The sequence below is a fragment of the Schistocerca cancellata genome, chromosome 1, assembly GCF_023864275.1.
Source record: "Schistocerca cancellata isolate TAMUIC-IGC-003103 chromosome 1, iqSchCanc2.1, whole genome shotgun sequence".
Taxonomy (NCBI): domain Eukaryota; kingdom Metazoa; phylum Arthropoda; class Insecta; order Orthoptera; family Acrididae; genus Schistocerca; species Schistocerca cancellata.
In genome coordinates, this window is record NC_064626.1 from 683981058 (window position 1) to 684003042 (window position 21985).

The window sequence follows — 21985 nt, forward strand, 5'->3', positions numbered from 1 at the left end:
CATTTTCTTATGTGTTGTACTCTGCTTACTGAACTTTAATCTTGTCCTAGTATCTCCTATGAGTCAGTTATGATCCTGGTTGGCATCTGCACATGGAAAGGATTTTGCCATCTTAATGTTGGTTTTGAATCCCTCATTGATTATAAAAGAGCCTGTTTTATACGCAGTCAGAGCTTTCCATGTGTGTAGTCTCTGCTTATGGTGCTTAAACCAAGTATTATCAATTTTTTTTATCATATAGATAAGATAAGAAAAATCCATCTGTGTGTGTGTGTGTGTGTGTGTGTGTGTGTGTGTGTGTGTGTTTGAGCGCACATGCGTGCATGTGCGTGCCTAGCATGAATAGTTGAAAAATGTATGGTACACACAAATAAATTCAGTTGCAAAAATAGAATTTTTCTTATCTATGTGATAAAACATAATTGAAGTTATCAACTGAGAAAAATGGCTGTAGATATTGACAAGTATTACCAATCCAGAGATCAAGTTGTTCAAGAAGGCTATCAGTTTTTCTCCTCTGTCATTGGACATTCCCAGTCTGTAATCTCCAACTACATTGTTATTTCTTCCCCTTTCCATTATATTGTTCCAGTCTCCCATCATTAAAGTTCATTCTTGTCCTTTCCGTTTTATTCATAGAAATCATTCATTTCGTCCACTTCATCTTTTCTTGCATCTGATGTTGACATGAAACATGAATAATCAATGTAGCCACAGAGTTGCTCTTCAGTTTCACTGCTAACCCTCTGCCACTCACTGGAATAACCCTCACTACGTTTTTGTACAGATGTTTCCTGTATACAACCTTGTCCTCATTTTCCTTCATTTCTGATCCTTTGTAATAATTCAGTATTGCTACAACCTACAAATAACTCAGAAGTTTAAGAATAATAAAAATGATGAAGAACAAAATGTCTTTAGGGACTGATGAAGTATCTGATTCAGTCATAATAAAATGTGCCAGTTTCACATCAGAACCACTCTCCATATCAGAAGTATTTTTATCATTATCAGAAGGAGTGTTTCCACATAGTTTAAAATTTTCAAAAATAAAACCAGTGTATAAAAAGTGTGAGAAGGAGTGTTTTCCCAAAGATTAAAAATTTCAAAAATAAAACGATTGTATAAAAAGGGAAGTATATGTGAAATGGGAGACTATAGACCAGTAGCTTTGTTATCAGTATTTTCAAAAGTAGTAGAGGCAGTCAAGAAACACAGGATTACAAATTTCCTTGAAAAATTCTCTCTCTTGTGTCTAAACCAACATGGTCTTCACAAAGACTTGGGTACAGAATCAGTTCACTGATAATATTGAATGGGATTAGACAAACAGCAGTACAATAGGAATAAACTTGGACTAAACAAAGGATTTTGAATAGTGTCCAACATGATATCTTGCTAGACAAATTGGAGGCTCCTGGTACACAAGGAAGTGCAAAAAAATAGTTTCAGTCTTATCTCCATAACAGGAGACAGGTAGCAGAAATTACCTCAGCCAACATTAAAAACTAAAGTGTTGGTTATAGATCAGAGTTGCAGACCATACCAATAGAGGCACCACAATGAAGTGTTCTAAGACCTCTCTTATTTCTTGTTATATAATTGACATCAAGATTCCAATCAATGATACTCACATAACCCTGTTTGCTGGTGGTACAAATGTTGTTTAACTGATATATACCAGATATTGGCAAAATCTGCAACTAGAGTTTTGGAATATTTACATAATTGGTTTGAAATGAACAAGTTAACTATAAATATTTCAGAAACTAATTATAAGCATTGCAGGAAAACAAAGTCAGATAGAATACAAAATAAAGAAATGGTAGCTGTTACAAATTTTTAGGTGTCCGTAGACTGGAAAGCCCCCTTCCATTGCATCACTAACAAGTTAAGTTCTGCCTGCCGTACATTAAGTGTAATTAGTATTGTGTGTAAGACAGTGTAGCAGAATTGTCTGCTTTTCTTATATTCATTCTGTTATTATCTATGGCCTCACTTCCTTGGGCCATAACAAGACAAGTATAGAAACCATCTTCACATTACAAAAACAAGCTGTTAAGACTAATAACCAACAGGTCAAGGCTAACACAATCCAAGCACTTATTTCAACAACTAAATATTCTACCCTTACCATGCCTTTATATACGAACAATGTAATTAATAAAAAAGGTACACTGACAGTTTCAAAACTGGCTGAGATATGCCTTCATACAATACAGGAATGTATTCATATAAAATTAGTAAACAAGGCTTTAGCACAAAAACAAACAAACATTCAAGGTATTCAGTTGTATAACAAACTTCCGATACAGATAAAAGAAATTTTAAAAAATTGTTTTCATTTAAGGAAGCAATATTCAAATTTTTAATGACCAGCTGCTATTACAGTGTAAATGAATACCTGCAATAACCTAGTAGCAAGTAACTATATTCGTACATTATATGCTGCAGTCAGTGTCAATAATGTCTTCAGTCGAGTGTTTACTATGATCCGAATGAATATTTTGAACAAATGCGTTATGACTATTATGTATTTGTATATAAATTCAACTAAGTATTGCATATATAAATTCTACTAAGTATTGCATATAAAATATCTTTTTCATTCATTTGCATAATTAATCAAAGATGTGTGTCTAGTTTTGGATGTAATATTGTGTATTGTACTATGCACCATTGTATTGCATGAGATACTGTACTTGCTGTGTGTGTGTGTGTGTGTGTGTGTGTGTGTGTGTTTGTTTGTTTATTTATTATGCTATGTATTTTCTGACAAAATCCTTACAGCGTACATTGTCTCTGGACAAATAAACCACCACCACCACCACCACCACCACCACCACCTCCTCCTCCTCCTCCTCCTCCTCCTCCTCCTCCTCCTCTTACTCTCCGAACATAAATTCTCCTCCTCCTTCCAACTGCCCCTTGCTTAACCCTAAAAGAATGATATTACATCCCTCCATTTCTTTCTTCATGTTTTCTAATTTTGCTTCCTTATTCTTTGTTTCCACATTCCCTGCAGCAGTCCTCAATAGAGATGTTTCTCCATTTCCACTTTTTATCTTGATTTAATTCAGTGCACAGTTATTCCAGTTACGTGCCCACCCAGATATCCAGTTGTGTGGGCCTATGCCAGCATATTTCTTGTCAGGAACAACCGTAGTTGAGAGCACAGTTCAATGGGACCAGGATACCATATGGGTTTTTAGTGCAGTCATTTCCCCTTGCATTCTTTATGCTATGCCAATATCCTTGCCAGGCTTATCCACCTTTACAAGTGATTTCCCACTCCAAGATAAAGAGAGTGCCCCACTCACGCATCGAAGGAGGCTGTTGGCACTTGGCAAAAGGGATCTCCTTATCTAAAGAGACATTCGGTCCCTGCTTCATTAATTGCTTGTGAGACAAACTTTGCCCCTTCTCTACCACATGGAGGTGATGTGCATGTATGTACGTATTTGCGTTTCGTATTTTTACCTCTGAAGAAGAACATTATCAAAAGTTCAGCAATGTTTTCAGTCTTGTTTATGTGACAGTCAACTGCTCAGTGACTCAGCTGTACAATCTCATCATTCAGTCAGTTGTATAACAGCCAAGACTTTTCAGTAGTCTGTTACTAACCTACTTGAGATACATGAAATTTCCATAAATTGTAGCAGTTGATTGAATGGTGGCAGCTTAATGGCAGTTTGTTAGCTTGTTATTTGCATAGTCTAGAATGATGCTCTCTTAATACCCCTCTAATGTAGAACATGTCAAATATGCACAATGATCTACCTTTGAAATTTCATTATGAAAATCTATAAAAAACTGCAGACCCAAAATTGTTTAAGACTGCCTGTAACATACAGTTTCTAATTCAGTTGTTATCAATACTTAGTTTTTTTGAGTCGCAGTTATCCTGGTTCATAAAGAGCTGTATGCAGCATGTTACTTCTAAGTACAATGATGATAAAAAGAAAACAGGGCATCAATAATTGTAACAAAATTTTCACTTATAAATCTTTCTATAGGTTTGTAAGTTGTAAATTAGATTGTGATGCTCCCTTCATCAAAAAGAATAACTTTTACCATTGTATCATTGCTTATATACAACAACAACAGAAATATACAAATATTGTAACATATTGCTTGCTGCTAGTATTTTGGCCCAGGAAAATGATTTTCATGTGCAAAGAATGTTGTGGTTTCCATAATCAAATGGTCAACTGATAGATGGAATTTGGAATGTGTATGCCTTCCTAGAATCACAGGTGTGACTAACTTAAAATTTTACTTTTCCAGAGATGCACAACTTTAGTACAGTCTATTATGCTCCCCAACTTTACAGAATATTATCAGTGTGAAACTTACTAACAGACGGATTTGTAATTTATAATGTAAGGGTCCAAAATTAACATACTTTTGTCTTAAAAAGTACATTGTTAAAGTGATGCATTAAGTGTGTAACTAATTACTACCATTTGAGTAGCACATCATCATATTGATTGAATGGTTGTCATACCACATTCTTCTATATTGCAACAGTTTCTCTTTTTAGTCAAGTCTAAGGATAATCCCAGTCCAGATTGTTCAGCTGGTACACTGTGCCTACTGTACTATGCAGATGGCAGTTTTAGTTTTCAAAGTCTGTAAGTGTTTCACAGAAAAACGTTATTGTAGCTGCAACCAAAATTTCTGTAGGTGTGGTAATATATGTGCACATTATTTTGTTTTTTCGACATGTACACAATTAGAAAAACAAAAACCTACTTACCCTCTTCTTTTTGGGAATATATATCACCTTGGAATTTACTGCAAGTTAATATATCTGTTTTTGTATAGGTGTCAAGGGCCGCGTCCCCTCCTGTCACCCCCCCTCCCCCAGTGAACCATGGATCTTGCCGCTGGTAGGAAGGCCTTCATGCCTCAGTGATACAGATAGCTGTACCATAGGTGCAACCACAATTGAGGGATATCTGTTGAGAGGCCAGACAAATGTGTGGTTCCTGAAGAGGGGCAGCACCCTTCTCAGTAGTTGCAGGGGCAAAACAGTCTTTATGGTTGACTGATCTGGCCTTATGTTATCAACCAAAACAGCCATGCTGTGCCAATGATGCGAATGGCTGAAAGCATTAGGAAACTACAGTTGTAATTTTTCCCGAAGGCATGCAACTCTATTGTATGGTTAAATGTTGATGAAATCCTCTTGTGTAAAATATTCTGGAGCTAAAATACTACTCTATTTGGATCTGTGGGTGGGGACTACTCAGGAGGATGTCGTTATCAGGAGAAACAAAACTGATGTCCTACAGATTGGAGTGTGGAATGACAGATCCCTTTATTGGACAGGGAGGTTACTTTAAAAAGAGAAATGGATAGATTAAAGTGAGATATAGTGGGAGTTAGTGAAGTTTGGTGGCAGGAGGAAGAGAACTTCTGGTCAGATGGATAGAGGTTTATACATACAAAATCGAATAGGGGTAATGTAGGAGTACATTTAATAATGAATAAAAAAAAAAAAAAAAAAAAAAAGGAGCATGGATAACCTACTACAAACAGCATACTGGACACATTATTGTAGCCAAGATAGACAAGAAGCCCACACCCACTACTGTAGTACAAGTTTATATGCAAACTAGCTCAGCAGATGAGGAGGAGATTGAGGAAATGTATAATGAGATAAAATAAATTATTCAGATAGTTAAGGGAGACAAAAATTTAATAGTCATGAGTGACTGGAATTCGATAATAGGAAAAGGTAGAGAAGGAAAAGTAGTAAGTAAATATTGATGGGGGGAGGGGGAAGGAATGGAAGAGGAAGCCGTCTGGTAGAATTTTGCACAGGGCATAATTTAATCATAGCTAACACTTGGTTTAAGAAGGGTGTATATGTGAAAGAGACCTGAAGATACCATGAGGTTTGAGATTGATTTATATGGTGGTAAGACAGAGACTTAGGAATCAGATTTTAAACTGTAAGACATTTCTAGGGCAGATGTGGTCTTGGGCCACAATTTATTGATTATGAACTGCAGATTAAAAATGAAGAAACTACAGAAAGGTAGGAATTTAAGGAGATAGGACCTGGACAAACTGAAATAACCAGAGGTTGTAGAGTTTTTCAGAGGGAGCATTAGGCAATGATTGACTAGAACAGGGGAAAGAAATGCAATAGATGAAAGAGTTAGGCAGCAGAGGATCAATAAGGTAAAAAGCCAAGGCCTACTGGAAATCCTTGGATATCACAGGAGATAATGAATTTAATTGATGAAAGCAGTAAATATAAAAATGTGGTAAATGAAGCAGGTGAAAGTGAATACAAACGTCTATGAGAAAAGAGAAGCAGCTGCTTAAATAGCAAGAGCTCAGATGAAAATCCCAGTCCTAAGCAAAGAAGAGAAACCTGAAAGTTTGGAAGAGTGTATAGAGGGTCCAATCAAAGGACACTAACTTTAAAGGAATATTATAGAAAGGGGAGAGGACGTAGATGAACATGAGATGGGAGAGATGATATTGTGAGAAGTATTTGACAGAGCACACTGAAAGACGTTAGTTGAACCAAGGCCCTCGAAGTAGGTGACATTCCATCAGACTTCAAAAAGAATATAATCATTCCATTTTCAAAGAAATCTGGTGCTGATAGTTTTGAAAATTACTGAACTATTAGCTTAATAAGTCACGGTTGCAAATAATAACACAAACTCTTTACAGAAGAATGGAGAAACTGGTAGAAGCCAACTTCGGGGAAGATCAGTTTGGGCTCCAGAGAAATGTAGAACATGTGAGGCAATACTGACCCCACAACTTCTCTTAGAAGATAGGTTAAGGAAAGGCAAACCTACATTTGTAGTATTTGTAGACTTAGAGAAAGCTTTTGATAATGTTGACTGGAATGATTTCTTTAAAATTCTGAAGATATTAAGGATAAAATACATGGAGCAAAAGGCTATTTGCAATTTGTGAAGAAACCAGATTGCAGTTACAAGAGTCAAGGGGCATGAAAGGAAAGCAGTGATTGAGAAGGGAGTGAGACACAGTTGTAGCCTGTCCCTGACATTATTCAGTCTGTATATTGAGCAAAAACTAAAGGAAATAGAAGAAAAATTTGGAGTAGGAATTTAAGTCTAGGGAGAAGAAATAAGAACTTTGAGATTTGCTGATTATATTGTAATTCTGTCAGAGATACCAAAGGACTTGGAAGAGCAGTTGAATGGAATGGAAAATGTCTTGAAAGGAGGATATAAGATAAACATCAACAAAAGCAAAACAAGGATAATGGAATGTAGTCAGTTTAAATCAGATGATGCTGAGGGAATTAGAAAAGGAGACACTTAAAGTAGTAGATGAGTTTTGCTATTTGGGCAGCTAAATAACTGATGATGGTTGAAGTAGAGAGGACATAAAGTGTAGACTGACAGTCAAGAAAAGCATTTCTGAAGAAGAGAAATTTAACATCGAGTATAGATTCAAGTGTCAGGAAGCCCTTTCTGAAAGTGTTTGTATGGAGTGTAACCATGTGTGGAAGTGAAACATGATGATAACTTGTTTCAACAAGAAGAGAATAGAAGCTTCTGAAATGTGGTTCTACAGAAGAATACTGAAGATTAGATGGTAGATCATGTAACTAATGAGGAGGTACTGAAAAGAATTGGGGAGAAGAGAAATTTGTGGCACAACTTGACTAATACAAGGGATAGGTTCGTAGGACACATTCTGAGGCATCAAGGGATCACCAATTTAATATTGGGTGGAAGCGTGTGTGTGTGTGTGTGTGTGTGTGTGTGTGTGTGTGTGTGGGAGGGGGGGGGGAGATAATAATCATAGAGGGAGACCAAGAGATGAATACAGTAAGCAGATTCAGAAGGATGTAGGTTGTAGTAGTTACCCAGAGATGAAGAGGCTCCCACAGGATAGAGTAGAATGGAGAGCTGCATCAAATCAGTCTTCAGGCTGAATGCCACCACAATAACTTGGTTGTCAAGATTTTGAACTGATAATCAATCCCTTATACATTGTAATTATTTATAAGAGCAGAAATATGTTCAGTGAATACTCTTGTGCCAAATTGGCGTGTATTTAGATTAATGTGAAAATACTGCTTGCTTTCCCTCCCTCAGTTCCATTCTGGTGCATGTTTTATTTTTTGTTATGACTTCCTGAAAACCTTTTTTTGCTAGCATATACTCTGCATAGTCTTATTGTGTTTACAATTGTACAGTTATTTATCTTTTTCCAGCTGTCAGTATGGAACCACACGTGAAGTCCTTACATTTGACTCTGGCTTACCAGTTTTCTCCTACACAGTTCGGAGCATTGAGAACTTTGGTAGAAAGCCTAAATCCTTGTGCTCCTGGCAATTGGGAAGTACGCCTGTACTCCAGGGACCCTCGGTTGTCTTCGAAACAGGTATTGACTAATGGATTAATTTAACTCTTTCCTGGCATTGTTGCAAGGTGTATGTGTAAAGTGATTTTCATTAGAGCATTGAGAGTATTTTTTTAATATTAATAAATTCAGCCAATTTCCTTGAGCATGGTGAAGTACATATTGCATTCCAACTTTGGCATATTTTGTTTATTTATTTATGTATCAGTATGGAATACTGATGCCCACTTGTCCAGATGAGTGCTTTATTTAATCTAAAATCACAACATGTTTCAGAAAGACATGATCCCATTATCAGGTTCTTAAAAGTTAATGTGTTCTCTGAGAATATTAATTGCCACAAGTATCTGCAAACATTATACCTTGACAAATTTGTTTTCTTGGTGATTATTTGCAGCATGTGTGTAAATATTTGTTTCATAAATTGAAGTGCCTTTTTCTTGCTACACTGTATATTTTTTTACAATCCAGTTGCATTTTGCCTTTAACAGTAAGTAGATTTAATCTGGCATAATAGATTTCTGTTTTTATATGCAGTACTTGCAGATTAGGAAACAGTTCACATTGTAATTGTTACTGTCATTTATTATTTACACTTGTTCATTTTTCCAGCTGAAATATGCATTCCTCATCATTTGAACAAATCGCTCCACATTTGCAGAGCATCTCAGAAAACATAATTACAACCCAACCTCTTGAGAATAATCAAAATAAACAGTAAAAGAATCATATAAAATCACAAGAAAATTATTATATACAATAAACCAAATCTGAAAAGAAAACCCTTTTGAATGACCAGGAATATGTGAAACACAATTTACTATTTACAGTGGTAGGTAAAATAGTAGAATAACATTCCAACAGATGATATCAGAATGTTATACAACTACTTTCCCCTCACTCTTCCATGATGCCCTCCAAATAACTTCTAAACCAAAAATGCCATCTTCCAAACACCTTGATCTCTTTATCCACTTTCTGACAGCCATTAGATCCACATCCAGATGTCTGCGACCTCTTCTATGACTAGCCACAATCCCATCCTGCCAAATGTCCTAACTTCATCTACATCTACATGATTACTCTGCTGTTCACAACAAAGTGCCTGGTGTAGGGTTCATTGAACCACCTTCAAGCTGTCTCTCTACCATTCCGTTCTCAAACGGCACACAGGAAAAACTAGCATTTAAGTTTTTCTGTACGAGTCCTGATTTCTCTTATTTCATCATTATGGTCCTTTCTCCCTATGTAAGTGGGTGCAAACAGAATGTTCTTGCAATTGGAGGAGAAAACAGGTGATTGAAATTTCATAGGAGTCCATCGCAACAAAAAACGCATATGTTTTAATGATTGCCATACCAATTCATGTATCATGTCTGTAGCAATATTATCCTATTTCGCGATAGTACAAAGCAAGCTGCCCTTCTTTGAACTTTTTCAATGTCATCCGCCCACCCACCTGATGCGGATCCCACACCGCACAGCAATACTCCAGAATAGGGCGGACAAGTCTGGTGTAAGCAGCCTCTTTAGTAGAGCTGTTACACCTTCTAAGTGTTCTACCGATGAATCACAGTCTTTGATTTGCTCTACCCACAACATTATCTATGTGATTGCTCCAATTTAGGTTATTTTTAATTGTAATTGTAATCACTATGTATTTAGTTGAATTTACAGCCTTAAGATTTGTGTGACTTACTGTGTAACCGAAATTTAGTGGATTTCTTTTAGTTCTCATGTTTTGTTTATTCAGGGTCAATTGCCACTTTTCGTACCACACAGGTATCTTATCTAAATCATTTTGCAAATTCGTTTTGATCATCTGATGACTACACAAGGGTAAATGATAGCATCATCTGCAAACAATCTAACAGGGCAACTCAGATTGTCTCCTGTGTCGTTAATATAGATGAGGAACAGTGGAGGGGCTATAACACTTCCTTGGGGAACACTGGATATTACTTCTGTTTTACTCAATGATTTTCCGTCTGTTTCTACGAACTGTGAGCTTTCTGAGAGGAAATCTTGAATCCAGTCGCACAACTGAGGTGATATTCCATAGGCAAGCAGTTTGGTTAGAAGACACTTGTGAAGAATGGTGTCAAAATCCTTCTGGAAATTTAATAATATGAAATCAATTTGACATCCCCTGTCGATAGCACTCATTCCTTGATGATGAGTATATAGAACTAGTTGTGTTTCACAAGAACGATGTTTTCAGAAACTGTGCTGACTGTGTGTCAATAAATCATTTTCTTCGAGGTACTTCGTATTGTTCGAACACATTAAATGTTTCAAAACTCTACTGCAAATCAACGTTAGTGATACGGGGCTGTAATTCAGTGGATTACTCCTACTTTCCTTTTTGGGTTTCGGTGTGACCTTAGCAATTTTCCAGTCTTTAGGTATGGAAATTTCTTTGAGGGAGCAGTTATATGTATTTACTAAATATGGAGCTATTGTATCAGCATACTCTGAAAGGAACATGACTGATATACAATCTGGACCAGAGGCCTTGCCTTTATTAAGTGATTTAAATAGCTCTGCTACATGGATGATATCTACTTCTGTGTTTCTCATCTTGGCAAATGTTCTTGATTGGAATTCACTAATATTTACCTCATCGTCTTTGGTGCAGGATTTTCGGAAAACCGTGTGTAATAACGCTGCTTTAGTGGCACTGTCATCAGTGACTTCACCGTTGTTATTGCGCAGTGAAGGTATTGATTGTGTCTTCTCACTTGTTTGCTTTATGTGTGACCAGAATCTCTTTGGGTTTTCTGCCAGATTCCAAGCAGAGTTTTGATGTGGAAATTATTAAAAGCATCTCTCATTGAAGTATGCACTATATTTCATACTTCTGCAAAACTTTGTCAATCTTGGGGATTTTGCATTCTTTTAAATTTGGCATGCTTTTTTTGTTGCTTCTGCATCTTCGATCTGACCCATTTTGTGTACCATGGAGGTTCAGTACCATCACTTATTAATTTATGTGGTATATATTTCTCAATTGCTGTCAATACTATCTCTTTGCAATCATTCCACATCTTCTCTATACTTACGTGATTAGATCAGAAGGAGTGGGGACTGTCTCTTAAAAAGGCATTAAGAGCATTTTTATCAGCTTTTTTAAAAAGATGTGCTTTGCATTTCTTTTTGATGGTTGTAGGTGTTACAGTATTCAGCCTAGCAGCAACTGCCTCATGATCGCTAATTCCTGTAGTCTTCATGATACTCCCCATTTGTCCAGGATTATCTGTTGCTAAGAGATCAAGTATGCTTTCCCAACGATTTACGCTTCGAGTGGGTTCATGAACTAACTGTTCAAAATCATTCTCTGAGAAAGCATTCAGTTCAAATTCGGCTGATGTTTTATGCCTGCTGCCAGCTTTAAACGTATAATTTTTCCAGCATATCGAGGGTAGATTGAAGTCACCACCGACTACAGTTGTGTGAGTGGGTTACCTATTTGAAATGAGACTAAAGTTTTCTTTGAACTGTTCAGCAACTATATCTTCTGAGTCGAGGGTTGATAAAACAGTCCAATTAGTAGTTTAGTCTGATTGTCATGTATAACCTCTACCCACACTATTTCGCAGGAACTATCTACTTCAATTTCGTTGCAAGGTAAACTACTTCTGACAGCAATATATACTCCACCACCAACTGTATTTAATCTATCCTTTCTGAACACTGTTAGATCGTTTGAAAAAATTTCCACTGAACTTATTTCCAGCTTTAGCCAGCTTTCTATACCTATAACTATTTGAGCTTCAGTGCTTTCTATTAGGGCTGGGAGCTCTGATTCTTTCCCAACACAGCTATGACAATTTACAACTACAATACTGATCGTTTCTACAACTATCTTACTGTGTTTTACCTGCCCCCTTGTAGACGGACATTCTAAACTAAAAAACTGCCCAGTCCCTCACACGGCCCCTACTACCTATGTAGCCACTACCTGTATGTAGTGGACTCCTGACCTATTAAGCAGAACCCAGAAACACATCACTCGACGGCGCAAGTCAAGGAATCTGCAGTCTACATCGTCACAGAACTGCCTGAGCCTCTGATTCAGACCCTCCACTTGGCTCTTCACCAAAGGACCACAGGTGGTTCTGTTGACGATGCTGCAGATGGTGAGCTCCGCCTTAATCTTGCAAGCAAGACTGGCAGTCTTTACCATTTCCGCTAACCACCCGAAATCAGAGAAAATCTCCTCCAATCCTAAGTCACAAATGTCATTGGTACCGACAAGGGCCACCACCTCCCAGCCATGTTCCTAAGGCCTAATGTTGGAGCTCCCAACTACCAGCAAACCCACCCTCTGTGAATGCCCAGGCCTTGCAGGCCGAGAAGCTTTAAATTGATGTTAATATCTTAGAACACACACACACACACACACACACACACACACACACACACACACACACACACACACAGGTAGAGGGAGAGGGTGGGATGGGGTTGGGAAACAAATAAGAAACGAAAATCAAGTGAACATATACTTATGGCACAAATAATACACAGTTCTCATTAGAAAAATCTGCATATATTGCCAGATGGCAGGGGCATTCTCTGCATTTAGTTTATGAAATATGAAAACTACAAAGCAGTGTGATCACGACACAAAAATGTGTCACTGTTTTATCATTGAAGTGACAGTGTGACCTGTAACACAAAACCAAATTTAAAGAAATGCAGATTTTGATTAGAAAAGTGAATACCTGTAGGTAATAACTTGTCAGCATAACAGTTATAATGTGAAGTGTTCTGTAATCTTTTCAAAACGTGTTCTGATTTTAAATTAAGTACATGATACCTTTGAAGGACTTGTGTTCCAAATCTTCATACTGATTTGTGTACTTTGCCTCTTTGCAACAGATTTACTAATGTAATTCATTTTAAATATGTACTTTTTAAAAGTAGTTTCCATATTGTTAGTTTCGGGTTAATTCATCATAATCGCCACCATCACTGTAATCATCATCAACAACAACAACAACAAAAAGTACAACAACAATTATTTGATATTCACTGCTGGGTATAGGCTTCCTGTAGACTTTTATGTGCATTATTGTTTTCTAGTAGGAATATAATATTGTTTCAGATTGCTTTCTGATATTATCTATTCATGTTCCATTAGATTGTTGTGTCTATCTTTCCTTTTTCCTTGGAATCCAGCAAAGAAGTTTGTCCACCTTACATTCATTTGCCTGGCTATATATGCTGCCCACATCCATTTCATTGCCATTAAAGTAAGAACAATGTCTTCCACTCCAGTCTGTTTATTGATCTGTTTGTTTGTTTGTCATTGTAATTTAAAACAGTTTCTCTCTTTGTTTACTGAGGAACCCTCAGTTTTAGAATGGTTTTCATATTAAAAGTCTGTGTCCCCTTGCCGTGATTGTGAATTGGTTTTACCCAATAATTATACTTGCTGTACTTTACAGACACATTGATAACTTATTTTTGAAAATCCTAAACTTCTCGTTTCAGACACGTTAAAATTTTTATTTTGAATTCTCAATTTAAGTTTACCAACTGCTTTCCAGCCCATTTTTAATCTTTTAATTATGTTTTTTGCTACCCACCAATGAATTGTCTTCAGTTGCCCATAAAATAAAATCTTATTATTTATCTATTTTTCTTCATTGTCAATTTTTACTTTGTTCTTTTTGATTTGTCCTTTGCACTTATTTCAATCAACTTGTAACTGTTTTTTAGGTGTACTTTCAAATTTACTTTATTAAGGTTCCTTTAGTTATTAAAGTTCATCCACACTGAAGGCAAGTTGCACAATGTCTTCGGCAGAACTAAAAAAATATTCCAGTAACATATATTCCTCCTTATTTCCAGTACAGAGATCTGTAAGCTTCCTATACAGGAACTGAGAACAGTTTTAATGGTATCCAGTATTTGTGCATGGTCCCTCTTCTAGTTCTGAGTTTCTTGTTATTCTGACATAGTCAAGTTCTTCAGTGTACTAACATAGGTTAAAAGAAAGCCTTGTTTTTCAATCTCTCTCAGTAAAGATTTTCGCGGCACTTCAGAATGTCATTACTAACAATCTGTGTTTCCAATTTATCTTCAAAAAATACAGACATTTAAAAACAGTAGGAAAGTTCTGGTAGAATGTAAGTTATGTAGGAGTAAAGGAGATCACTCACAGAATAGTAGAAGCATTGAGTTGTCGACAGGCGCACACAAAAGAGAAAGAAAATGTGCTAGTTGTTGGCTCTGCACCTACCAGCTGGACACACAGTGATTGGCTGGTATGGCCCATCTATTGAAACCCGAATTCCATGCTGATGTAATTGCTGAAGATTATGATTGTGGCTGTCAATTCCAGATTTTCCATAGAACTTCAGCCCTTCGATGTACAGCAGGTGGAACATTCTCTGAGAATTTCTTGCTTTGTGATAGCCAAAGTCAGTTTTCTGTAAGATAATTGACAGTGGCATCAAGTTAATAATGAATAGCAGAGGGCACAAGTCCTCCTGGAAAATGCCCCTCTTGATGTTGAAGGGTCTGCAACTTTCTTTTCCAACCAATAGTTATGTTTTCGAGTGTTTCATCCATTTACTGCAAATTTCGTAATGTTGTTGTTGACCCTGATGGCTTCCAGGAAATTCATTATTCAGTTCTGTGACAGTGAGTCGAAGTTTTTTTTGCAAGCAATCCAGCTCATATACAAATTTATTTTCCAGCTCTTGCAGGTTCACAAAATCATTTTGTTTATCGCGAGTTCATCTTTTGTGTCCCTGCTTATTTGCTTGTTCCCATTTTTTTCAGCTGGTAGATGTCGTATTCTTCCAGAAACTTCTGAATTCTATTGGCTGTAGTACCTGTCGATGACTTGAACATGGTGGGAAAACATTTTTGGGTGTGGCACTTTTAGCTGGTCCTTCTGTATTAAATATGTTTTTCCAGTTGTTAGCCATTCATTGATGTTTCCTATCTGCACAATGCATTAAACAGCTCAGTCATTTTCACATGCAGACTGGTCAGACATTTTGTGCCAGAAACTATACAGTATATTGTTGCTGGGGGATGTCCAGTTCATGACTTTCTTCACTCTTTTCTCAACTGTTTCAGTTGTTATATCCAGCTGTTGCATTCTGTCCGTAGAAAATTTGTTTCCGAAGCCCTTTATCCATCCAGCAATTTTTTATTTACCTAGGGCTCTATCCAGAGCTGGGTTGTTGTTTCTCTGACTTTTCAACTTTTGTGTCAGCTTGCTGGTTCCGACTGTGGTAGAACTTCCTTTGGTTGGATTGAAAAGTTTAATTTTGCCGGTACTTGATATAATGGCCTTGGACCTTTTGATTATCCTGGTTGTTGTAGTTATTTCTTGCTTCACAATTTCCAAAGATACTTCAATTTTTCTCATATTCAGCCAATATTTTTTTAACTGGTACTCTTTGGCCTTCCAGTTATTCAGTTTATTCTCATTCATGTTCTTCAACTTACTTGCATCATATCTCTAGCTTTTGATTTTTGATTCCATCTGAACTTTCTACTTTGGTTTCCCAGTCAGTTCTCCAGCAGATTCCGACTGCATTAACCCCAGTTCTTCTTTTACTGTTAATGCTATACTACAGGTGAGCTGTTTCATTTCTTCAATTGTTATATTTGGAAAGTTGCAAGGGCCACTTTAACGTCCTTCATCAGTGAAGCCATTTTTTTCTGTGGACAGTTTTCAAAGTCAGTAGCCTCTGTTTCCTACTTTAGATGACACATGTACCAGAATTTTGTCTTTAATTACTTTTTGTCTTTGGGTCAATTTGCTGGGCATTTTATCAATGACTTCTTGTTCATACCACATTATTCATCAGGTTCAAATTGTTCCATGACTGCAGTGTTGCTGGTGCCAAAGGAGATTGTTTTACTTCTGTTTCACAAGTTCTGTGAATTTCTTTGCGTTTCATTCCTTTTGATAAACAGTCTATGATCAGTTAGTTGTAGTTCTCTTATCTTCAAGTATGTGTATTCTTGCTTCCAGAGGTGGTAAATGTGCTCGTGGTATCCACATTTTTGTGTTTCCAGCAAATAGTATCATTTCACAGCTTTGTGATTCTCTGACTTACAAGGAACCCCTTTAGTGCAAGGTCACAAAATGCCAATGATGTTTATGGCATTTGACACCCCGTATATTGTCTACTGTGCAACCAAAATATTGGCTGCTAATGGCAACAAGGAGCAGGACTGGAGGTATCGTACGGTGAGCTTAGCATGAGGCTAGGTAGTGCAGCTGAACTGATTACTTGATGAGTAACTCATAACAGTGATACAATGCTAAGGTGTTGATGCAACACAGAGCAACTGCAATGATAAACAAAGCAAACATTTCATTACATCTACAACAACAGTTGCCAAAGTTGACATTTTGTCAGAAAGGAAAACAAGGAATTGCACAGAGTGAGAAAGAATTGGCAGTTGAAATATTAGCGTTTCTGCAAGATGACTCAGTGGAATGGGTTGTGTCGTATACACTCAACTGTGCGGGCAATTTACGTTAGGAGTACAATGATATGTGCCTAACAAGTGAAAGTGATATCGAAGCAAGTGACAAGCCATGTAGTTAATGATCCTTGCCGGACAGGAAGCCACAAATCTCATCTCCAGTGAAATGTAGTAAAGAACAATCACTGTCCAAGGAGCAGGAACTAAACATAATTACGTACATTGAAGATCATCTGCAGCATAATAAAAAGACAATTATTAACAGATCTCAAATAAGATCACATCAATATAACCATGTAGTGTGTAAGAAAAACTATGGATATTCAAAGGAGGACAAAGTGCACTTGTTACAAAAACTGATGTTGGTGTGTTTGTAGTGTTTGTAGGATGGTCGAAATAATTTGCAGGATGTGCATGCTAGTGACCTCCTATGCTATGCACATCAAATTGCAAGTGACATAGTGATTTCAAGGAAGAAGTGAATAACTGCATAACTTCAAACAGTGTTGCAGAATTGGAAGACATAAGACAAAATTTCAAATAAAGCATCAATTTGATGATGCAAAGCAAACTGCAAAGTCGGCCCAAAAATTTTATATGAAATAAACAAACTTATCCCATCGTTCACCAGGAATTTGTTTTCATCTCTGACCGATCATGATTTGAAGATAAAATACATATGAAAGGAACCTTGGAAATACCAAGAGACTTGTATCAAAATCAATGCCTTAACACATTCGTACACAAATATGCTGACTGTTAATCTGCATGGTAAATTGGCTGGAATGTTATTTATTATGCTGTGAGAAGTTGGGTGTGCTTTGCCCCCTACAATTCTTTCTCTTGTGCGACATTTTGTTTGTAATGGCACTAGAAAATATCTACATCACAACAAGCAGTAGTGGGAAAATGGATGAAAGGGAACTACAGCTATTGTATGAGTACTACTTTTGGTCAGTAGCTGGTCAAAATAACTTGCTTTTGCTCGGTTCCTGTCCTGTGTATAAAAATCATACTCCTTTAGAGTAAGCCATCCCTCCCAAAATGTGGGTAACATTGCAGCTCATATCACCTGGAACTACTGGGCAAATGTAGCCTTCTGGAAGTTTTTTCTGTGCCTATATAACATGTACGCCCCCCCCCCCCCCCCCATGAACCATGGACCTTGGCGCTGGTGGGGAGGCTTGCGTGGCTCAGCGATGATACTGATAGCCGTACCGTAGGTGCAACCACAATGGAGGGGTACCTGTTTTGAGAGGCCAGACAAACGTGTGGTTCCTGAAGAGGGTCAGCAGCCTTTTCAGTAGTTGCATTGGCAACAGTCTGGATGATTGTCTGATCTGGCCTTGTAACACTAACCAAAACAACCTTTCTGTGCTGGTACTGCGAAAGGCTGAAAGCAAGGGGAAATTACAGCCGTAATTTTGCCCGAGGGCATGCAGCTTTACTGTATGGTAAAATGATGAAGGCGTCCTCTTGGGTAAAATATTCTGGAGGTAAAATAGTCCCCCATTCTGATCTCCAGGTGGGGACTACTCAGGAGGACATCATTATCAGGAGAAAGAAAACTGTCATTCTATGAATTGGAGTGTGGAATGTCAGATCCCTTAATCGGGCAGGTAGGTTAGAAAATTTAAAAAGGGAAATGGATAGGTTAAAGTTAGATATAGTGGGTATTAGTGAAGTTCGGTGGCAGGAGTAACAAGACTTCTGGTCAGGTGAATAGGGGCTATAAATACAAAATAAAATAGGGGTAATGCAGGAGTAGGTATCATAATGAATAAAAATAATAGGACTGTGGGTAAGCTGCTAAAAAAACAGCATAGTGGACACATTATTGTGTCCAAGATAGTCACGAAGCCCACACCTACCACAGTAGTACAAGTTTATATACCAACTAGCTCCGCAGATGACGAAGAGATTGATGAAATGTATGATGATATAAAAGAAATTCTTCAGATAGTGAAGGGATATGAAAATTTAATAGTCATGGGTGACAGGAATTCGATAGCAGGAAAAGGAAGAGAAGGAAATGTAGCAGTTAAATATGGAATGGGGGTAAGAAATGAAAGAGGAAGCCGCCTGGTAGAATTTTGCACAGAGCAAAACTTAATCATAGCTAACACTTGGTTCAAGAACCATAAAAGAAGGTTGTATACATGAAAGAGGCCTGGAGATACTTGAAGGTTTCAGATAGATTATTTAATGGTAAGACAGAGATTTGGGAACCAGGTTTTAAATTGTAAGACATTTCCAGGGGCAGATGTGGACTCTGACCACAATCTATTGGTTATGAACTGTAGACTAAAACTGAAGAAGCTGAAAAAGGTGGGAATTTAAGGAGATGGGACCTGGATAAACTGACAGAACCAGAGGTTGTAGTGAGTTTTAGGGAGAGCATAAGGGAATGATTGACAGGAATGAGGGAGAGAAATACAGTAGAAGAAGAATGGGTAGCTTTGAGAGATGAAGTAGTGAAGGCAGCAGAGGACCTAGTAGGTAAAAAGACGAGGGCTAGTAGAAATCCTTGGGTAACAGAAGAAATATTGAATTTAATTGATGAAAGGAAAAAATATAAAAATGCAGTAAATGAAGCAGGCAAAAAGGAATACAAATGTCTCAAAAATGAGATCGACAGGAAGTGCAAAATGACTAAGCAGGGATGGCTGAGGACAAATGTAATGATGTAGAGGCATATCTGACTAGGGGTAAGATAGATACTGCCTACAGGAAAATTAGAGAGACCTTTGGAGAAAGGAGAACCACTTGTATGAATATCAAATATCAAGAGCTCAGATGGAAACCCAGTTCTAAGCAGAGAACAGAAAGCAGAAAGGTGAAACGTGTATATAGAGGGTCTGTACAAGGAAACAGTGTTATGGAAATATTATAGAAATGGAAGAGGATGTAGATGAAGATGAAATGGGAGATATGATACTACGTGAAGAGTTTGACAGAGTACTGAAAGACCTAAGCTGAAACAAGGCCCCGGGAATAGACAACATTCCATTAAAACTACTGATAGCCTTGGAAGAGCCAGCCCTGACAAAACTCTACCATCTGGTGAACAAGATGTATGAGACAGGCAAAATACCCTCAGACTTCAAGAAGAATATAATAATTCCAGTCCCAAAGAAAGCAGGTGTTGACAGATGTGAAAATTACCGAACTATCAGTTTAATAAGCCACGGCTGCAAAATACTAACACACATTCTTTACAGACAAATTGAAAAACTTATAAAAGCCGACCTCGGGGATGATCAGTTTGGATTCCACAGAAATGTTTGAACACGAGGCAATACTGACCCTATGACTTATCTTAGAAAATAGATTAAGTAAAGGCAAACCTATGTTTCTAGCATTTGTAGACTTGGAGAAAGCTTTTGATAATGTTGACTAGAATACTCTCTTTCAAATTCTGAAGGTGGCAGGGGTAAAATACAGGGAGCGAAAGGCTATTTACAATTTGTACAGAAAGCAGATGGCAGTTATAAGAGTTGAGGGACATGAAGGGGAAGCAGTGGTTGGGAAGGGAGTGAGACGGTTGTAGCCTATCCCCGATGTTATTCAGTCTGTATATTGAGCAAGCAGTAAAGGAAAGTAAAGGAAAAAAGCAGTAAAGAAAAAGTCGGAGTAAGAATTAAAATCCATGGAGAAGAAATAAAAACTTTGAGGTTTGGCGATGACATTGTAATTCTGTCAGAGACAGCAAAGGAGCTGGAAGAGCAGCTGAACAGAATGCACAGTGTCTTGAAAGGAGGATATAAGATGAACATCAACAAAAGCAAATCGAGGATAATGGAATGTAGTTGAATTAAATTGGGTGATGTTGCCGGAATTACAGCTACATCTACATCTATATCCATATTCCGCAAGCCACCTGACGTTGTGTGGTGGAGGGTACTTTGAGTACCTCTATCGGTTCTCCCTTCTATTCCAGTCTCGTATTGTTCGTGAAAAGAAAGATTGTAGGTATGCCTCTATGTGGGTTCTAATCTCTCTGATTTTATCCTCTTGGTCTCTTCGTGAGATATATGTAGGAGGGAGCAATATACTGCTTGACTCCTCGGTGAAGGTATGTTCTTGAAACTTTGACAAAAGCCCGTACCGAGCTACTGAGCGTCTCTCCTGCAAAGTCTTCCACTGGAGTTTATCTATCATCTCCGTAATGCTTCCGTGATTACTAAATGATCCTGTAATGAAGCACTCAGCTCTCTGTTGGATCTTCTCTATCTCTTTTATCTACCCTCTCTGGTACAGATCCCACACTGCTGAGCAATATTCAAGCAGTGGGCGAACAAGTATACTGTAACCTACTTCCTTTGTTTTCGGATTGCATTTCCTTAGGATTCTTCCCATGAATCTGTCTGGCATCTGCTTTACCGACGATCAACTTTGTATGATCATTTTATTTTAAATCACTCCCAATGCCTGCTCCCAGATAATTCATGGAATTAACTACCGTATTTACTCGAATCTAAGACGCACTCGAATCTAAGCCGCACCCGAAAAATGAGACTCGAAATCGAGGAAAAAAATTTTCCCGAATCTAAGCCGCACCTGAAATTTGAGACTCGAAATTCAAGGGGAGAGAAAAGTTTTAGGCCGCACCTCCAAATCAAAACAAAGTTGGTCCATTGTAATACGAGACACAATTTAGGTCGAATGAATGACGATACAGCTACAGGAGTTTGGTTCGAGTCGTAAGCTTAACAGTTAAGTTTTACCAGGTAGCCATTGCTATACGTCAGGCGCTCCGTCCATATTTATACGGGTACCCTTCCTTTTCACGTGCTTCGTCTGGTTTGAATCGATTGCTTATTTTGCTTTGATCTGATAAGTGCCGTTTTCTTTGTTATAGGTCTTAACGTCACTCTGAGCTGAAAATGCATTACTGTACTGTGTAATGCATTGTTTGTCTCATTCTGATAGTGCGTGTTTACGGCCTGTCGCCGCGCGCGGCATGGCTTGCTTTTGTGCGCGCTACCGCCGCTTACAATTAAAAAAAAAAAAGAAAAGAGAGGAATCGTCTCACTAGCGAAACAATGGCAAGAGACTGCTATTTGTTGTTACTTACACTGCTTTCTTTGATAATGATCAACAAGAACCAAATAATAGACTGCATATGATAGAATATGTTCTGAACAAG

At 37.7% G+C, this 21985-nt stretch overlaps 1 protein-coding gene across 3 annotated transcripts in view; it reads left to right on the forward strand.

Annotated features, from left to right (window-relative positions):
- Nucleotides 1–21985, forward strand: part of LOC126184280 (protein UBASH3A homolog) — a 256403-nt gene that overhangs the window by 73697 nt on the left and 160721 nt on the right. For all 3 annotated transcript variants that reach the window (XM_049926659.1, XM_049926666.1, XM_049926674.1), the window contains one exon: nucleotides 8222–8391. In XM_049926659.1, the coding sequence (XP_049782616.1) occupies nucleotides 8222–8391 (170 nt within the window). The remainder of the gene's footprint in view (nucleotides 1–8221; nucleotides 8392–21985) is intronic.